Below are 5,906 nucleotides of genomic sequence, written 5' to 3'. Positions count from 1 at the left end.
AGGGGTCTCATAATGAGTCTGTTAGCCAGCCTCGCCCCTTCACTGCCGTGACATTAACATTTTCAGCGAGTGGGTGCCGTGCCCAGGCTGCTTCCCCACTCCGAGGTGCTATGCATTGTCGACGCGACGAGGACGATTGTTCTGCATCCTCCCTTTTCCCCCTCCTCTTTCGTCCTCGAGCCCTCCGGGCAGCCCAGATCCGACGCACGGTACACCCCACCACGTCGAGCTGCTGCGGCTGAAGATTTCGCGTGTTCAATCCAAGAGCATGGGTTGTCAACTCCACCACCCTAGTGCAACTCTCTGCAGCCTGCGCATGCAAGAAACTGTCGTGCTTCGCGTCGACTTGCCCAGCACACAGCATCCAGACCCAAGGAATGGAGGATCCTTCGCAGTGCCTTGTCCCATAGGGGAAATTGGGCGTTGCGTACGAACCGGAACCGTCGCCAGAACTGCCCTGATCGCGTAGCGGGCCCACTCGCGAAGCCTGCCTGCATGTGCATATGCAGAACGCAGGATAACACGAGCAAGCACGCATCTACAGCACAGCACTCACCTCACTCTCAGCATCGTGGGACATCGACGTCAGCTTACCGGCCTGGGCGGCATCACTCAGTCCACAGCCCAGGTGTCGAGGCGCAAAAGGCCGGCCGCTCGCGCGTCTTATCACTGCTTACACATTAGCAAAGCTGACGCCGGCATCATTAGCAATCCGCCAGCGCCACAGAGCGCTCTCCAGGCCTGCCTCCTGGAACGCAATGCCTCCACTTCCTAGCCCAGCTAGGCCCTGGTGTCGATCACTGCCACTTCTCCACGACCGATAGGTTATGCTTGTGGCCACGAGGCGACTTCAGGTTCGACCAGGCAGGACAATTCAGCTTCACAAGCTGGCCCGCCCTAGTCTACTTCAGCCTTGGGCATTGTTCTTAGTGGGTACCCAGCGCACGGGTACGGGCTGCGGGAACTGAACAGGACCAACCTGGCACTCGAGGGCTATGGAACGTCACCCGCGAGAGGATCGACAATCGGCCAGCCCCAACAGCCTCACAGAGCATCACCCCACCACCAGGCAACCTTTATCCCACGGGACATTTACACCCCTGTCATGCTGTGAAATTAGCCGGCTTGCATTGGTGGGGGAGAAGAGGATGTGTTTTATCTCTATTAACAGTAGCAGCAACATAGGGCATCGGAATTCGGTACCTCAGTCTCGTTCGAGCACTGGTCCTCTGCCCCGTCCAGGTCGAGACACCAAGACTGGCCAGCGCGCTATCACACGAGAGCATTTGTACTTTCCCTCAATGGGCTTGTCGCTCCTTGGCTCACGTCTTACCCGCGCTGAACGGAGACCTCGGCAAGGCAGCTATGCTGCACCGCCCAACCAGCTCCGAATGTGTCATTCGCACGATATCTGGGGTCTCGCAGCCTGTACGGTGGGCTGTCAGCTCGATGAGCTGGAGAAAGATGCAAGGTTATGCACACACGCTCATGTTCCCTCACTCTGGGTTCTTCCTTGAAGGAGCTTCATCGCATGTCCTACACTGCAGGTTCTCCATTGCAGCGCCTTCATTGCAAGACTGAAGCTTGACACCCATCCTGGACTTCAGGGCACTGGAAGACAGGGGTCCGATATGCTGCAGCATGTGGTGGTGGATGCTGACTGCTTACCTGAACAACCTCGACGATTCAAGCCCCGTCATCTTGGGCAATTTGGGCGTGGCAGCTCCCAGGCCACAATAACTGCACTCGGCCAATTGTGGCGCTGATTGGTGAATGCACGCAGAAGACGAGGAAAGCGTCCAGATGCCACCAAGCTCTTAGCACGGGTGCCCGTTCGACGATAACAGCCAAGGGGACTGATAGATAATCTCGGAAAGCATCCGGGACATTGTTGTATTGGCGAAGCGGCAGAGGCACTAGCTCCAGCGGAAGCTCCAAGACCAGCACACCACCGGCCCTCTTCGCGTAGTATTTGGGACCAATTGGGTCCCCGTCCACTTGACCCGATACAGAATGCGGCGACGCGCGCGATAGCGATCGTCGTTGGGGGCGCCCTATTCTGCTTGGACTTCTCAACATCACCCACCGCTCGTTTTACCAGACCTGTGGACGCCTCGCCGCTCAAACCAAAAACCCATCCAAGCGGTGCAGGCTAATGTGCAAAGAACCAATTGCCGAACAACCTGAGACACCTCAATGGTGTCGGCGGCATTTCTGCCGAACTGCTGCGAACCAAGAGAGGTGACTGTCGGGCACCTATGCGACTTCGCGCCCACTGTGACGGGCACAATGCAATCCGGCGGTGGCCGTTGTCCACGCACAGATGTCCCCGAGTCTCATATGCAAACAAGAAGAAAGCCGTTGCAACATGGTCCTGCCCACTGTTCGTTGTTGCATCAAAAGCAATGTGAATCAAAAGACGGGGGTCAGACGTATACCGAATCAAGTAGGGGTCCACCCAGCGCGGCCACTCTGTGGCTTTTTCTTTTAAACCACCTCTTCCAGGGGCAGATCATTCCCTCCTTTGGCATCCAGGAGTCTCGCTCTGGCAGCCACCTTGGGCAGATCTCAATATCATTGGGAGGAGACGACATGGTAGCTAACCGTCAAATTGGTACTATCAAATCGTCCAGACTCCGACCTTGTCTAGGAGATCAAGTTCCTTGCGTCTTTGATGCTCGTGAGGGCCACAGCACTCCGAGGAGAACAAATCGAAAAGTGGAAATACCGGGGGTGGGACAGACTTACATTCTAGCCTCACGCCAGTCTCGAAGTCGGGGCTGATATGGATGACGGGCAGTGCGGAACCGTGGGATGGAGGTACTGGAGCCCGGTGAGTGCTAGTCCTCGTAGTCCGAGGTACTTGCAGTCTGCATCATGTTGTCACACACCTGAGCATGTCAAGTGTCCCCTGCTACACCTCCCTTCCCTGTCACGTATTTTCGACTTAGACCTCGACCTTTTTGCTCGAGGGCCCCTTGCCCGTCTCCCTCGCTTCTCGGATACATGTTCACTTTTCCCCCATGGCACCCAACACGCTTGTCGGATTTCTCAGCACAATTTCCCACGACGGATTGGCCGTTCAGCAGAGCCAAACTCCCGATTTAGTATCAAAATTGACCCTCTCGACCCGCAGTGGCCGATTCGAGACTGCTTCGAGAAGGCGGCTGGCTGTTCACGCAGGGGACGCTCAAGGGACCAAGTTCTGCGACGCATACCCGACCACCCCACAGCGTTGAACACTTCAACGCATAGCTAGCGGTAATACCCCATCTCTTACGTTCGATTCCTCATCCTTCTAGGGTGCCACCTGCGTAGGGGCTGTTCAAAGAGTGTGGCCGAGCGTTAACGTTCGTTGCCTGGGCCCCAGTTCCGACCACCAAGTGGACTAGCCTACCTGGGGTATCCAGATCCTGAATTACAATCATAAGACGGTCTCTGCTCTCAAGTCGGGGTCTGTGTTTCTCTCGCGCTATCTATTCAAGCTTCTTCCTCACTCTTGAGCTACCGGTTCCCATTTAACTTCACTCCTGGTGTTTCTTGCCTGGCTGATAAACTTCTGGGATTCACTCTCGCCACCCGCTTCTATATCTCTCTCGCGCTCGTATCGCAGTTCCACTTGCTCACTGCTGAAGTAGACTTCTCTCGTACATCCACATTTCAACCCGCTTTTGATCCTTCGTCGCTTCGGACACGCAGCAATCTGAACCAGATTTATATTTCGAGGCCTTGCCTTCCACTCCACGTCTTATCTTACTCACGTTGACTCTTACTTCGACTTGGAAAATTGCCCTCACCGTCATCCACAACAGCAACAACCACGATACCTAGTGAGCGGCGACCCGTTCTCACCATGGCTACCGCTACTAAACAACGCCAGCCTCGCCTTCGAGCATCTTGTGACGGATGCTTCCTCGCCAAAGTCAAGTGCTCCAAGGCAAGGCCAATATGTTCCAGATGCCTCACCTGTGGCATAGAATGTCGATACTCGCCATCAAGCAGAGCGGGAAAGCCGAAGGCTTCGGAGAGCTCCAAGGAACAACCAGTACGCCAAGATTCAGCCGGAAGCCCCACAGTCCCCAGCAATAACAACAACAATAACAACATGATGTATGGCATCCCCGCTAGCATGCCGGGCATGTATGAGTTCGAGGGAGGCTGGGTCACCCCACCCACCAGCATTGATGGATCTATGAGCCGTACCCATTCAATATCATCTGGTCTCGCATTCATAGGAGTCGATGGCAGCCCGCCAGCGAATGTGGACCCCAGCATGGCCACTGAAATGTATGGCCCTGGAATACCGTGGACACCACCGAGTGAGATACCTGCTTCATTCACCGACACCACTCTCACAAACAACATTGCGAACGATCACAGCCATCGTCGTTCCCAATCTTACGACATGGGTGGAGGCACTATGGGTTGGGTGGAAGCAAAAGGGACAGAGCTTTTCGCTTTCAACCAGGTTTCGACACCAACAACAAGCATGGCGCCAAACTGCTTTCCCAGCCCGACAGTGACACCTCATCATAGACAAACTTCGCCGAGGTCAAAGTCAACGCCATCCAACTCAGCGGGCGGCTCTTGCACGTGTTTTACAGTGTGTCTGCAGTCGCTGCAGGCTCTACATAATGCATCTTCTCCTGCGGCCCCGCCCTTTGACTTGGTGCTTTCCCTCAACCGGAAAGCAGTTGAGGGGTGCGCAGCTATGCTAGGTATGCCTGTCTCCGCAGAAAGCTCACAAATTCTCAGATACTAACATCCGCCTAGCCTGCACACGATGCATGAGGAGATCAGGTACTCACACAGCTGCCATGCTGCTGGCGACGGTCATAGGCACCATTACATCTTTCTACAAGAATGCCTCACAATCTTATTTCGATCATGAGGGGCCGTCAAACGGCCATATGACGGCGCAGATTCCCATCCCGTCGATGACAACAAGCAACGGTATGACGGGGCTCGGCGTGAGTCTCGGCGCCTACACGGTCAATAGCGAGGACAGCCGCTGGTTGGAGCTCGAGATCCTCGCACGTGAGCTTCGGAAGCTCGAAGAGGTGTATGCGAATTTCCGGGAGGTGTGCTCGGAGTTGTCAGAGGACCCCGAGGTCAGCAAGGCGATGCTCGGGTATCTGGGCCAGAACTTGGGATCTACAATGCAAGTTGTCACGCATCGGAAGGGCGACATTCATTTCTCGTGACGATCCGATCCGGGGTCCTCCCCACCCTTGTCGGGGGTTGGGGTAGAACACTGCACAACCCACGCAAAGCAGTTCTTCAAAACATGGAACTCCGAACTCCGGCATGATACGACACATTGATGTTTTTTCCCTCGCCGACCACAGAATCCTTCGCCGTTCAGCGGGAAAAGAAAGAAATAATTGCTACTCTTTAATTCAGGTCCCCGCCACTTTGTAGGTCGGGAGATGCGGCGCAACGGCTTTCGCTTACTCTTGACCAATCATTTACAGCCACAGCACGGGCAATGTGCTGGGTTCATTTGGTGTACGAAGTCATCACTCTGACAAGGGTCACAAAGACGGAACAAGGTGGAAGAAGCTGTTACGAAAGAACTCACAGGCTGCCATTCAAGGACAGTATCGTTATGCCACGCGATAGGGAAGGCAAGCAGGATGGGAGCAAATGCCCAGGGCTGGCCTTGGGACCAACACAGGATCATGCCAGTCGATCCATCGAACTCTTACTTGGGAGAAGGAGGGAGCGAGCTGGGATAGACATTGCCACCAGGGCCATGAGCGAAAAGACGGAACGGCGTACGGGGCTCGATGGGGTGTCTTTCCTCACACCGGTTCAGTAAGGGGAACAGATAGCGATTCTATAATTGGAATGATACGTTCTATCACCTATCAATGCCACTTCTGTATCTTTGTTCCTGAACTAAT

The 5,906-nt window shown here is 54.9% G+C and overlaps 1 protein-coding gene across 1 annotated transcript; it reads left to right on the top strand.

Moving 5' to 3' along the window:
- Positions 1-3,853: 3,853 nt before the first annotated feature.
- Positions 3,854-5,204, top strand: J7T55_013590 (uncharacterized protein; the record flags this gene model as incomplete). Its single annotated transcript, XM_053141399.1, has 2 exons — positions 3,854-4,718; positions 4,774-5,204. 2 exons carry the CDS (start codon positions 3,854-3,856, stop codon positions 5,202-5,204), a joined length of 1,296 nt encoding a protein of 431 aa, XP_052995929.1.
- Positions 5,205-5,906: the final 702 nt, after the last annotated feature.

This window comes from Diaporthe amygdali (genome assembly GCF_026229845.1).
Source record: "Diaporthe amygdali strain CAA958 chromosome Unknown NODE_8_length_1307975_cov_65_857355, whole genome shotgun sequence".
Classification (NCBI taxonomy): domain Eukaryota; kingdom Fungi; phylum Ascomycota; class Sordariomycetes; order Diaporthales; family Diaporthaceae; genus Diaporthe; species Diaporthe amygdali.
Note: the sequence above shows the minus strand (reverse complement) of the source record. Positions and strands in the feature narration are given on the sequence as shown.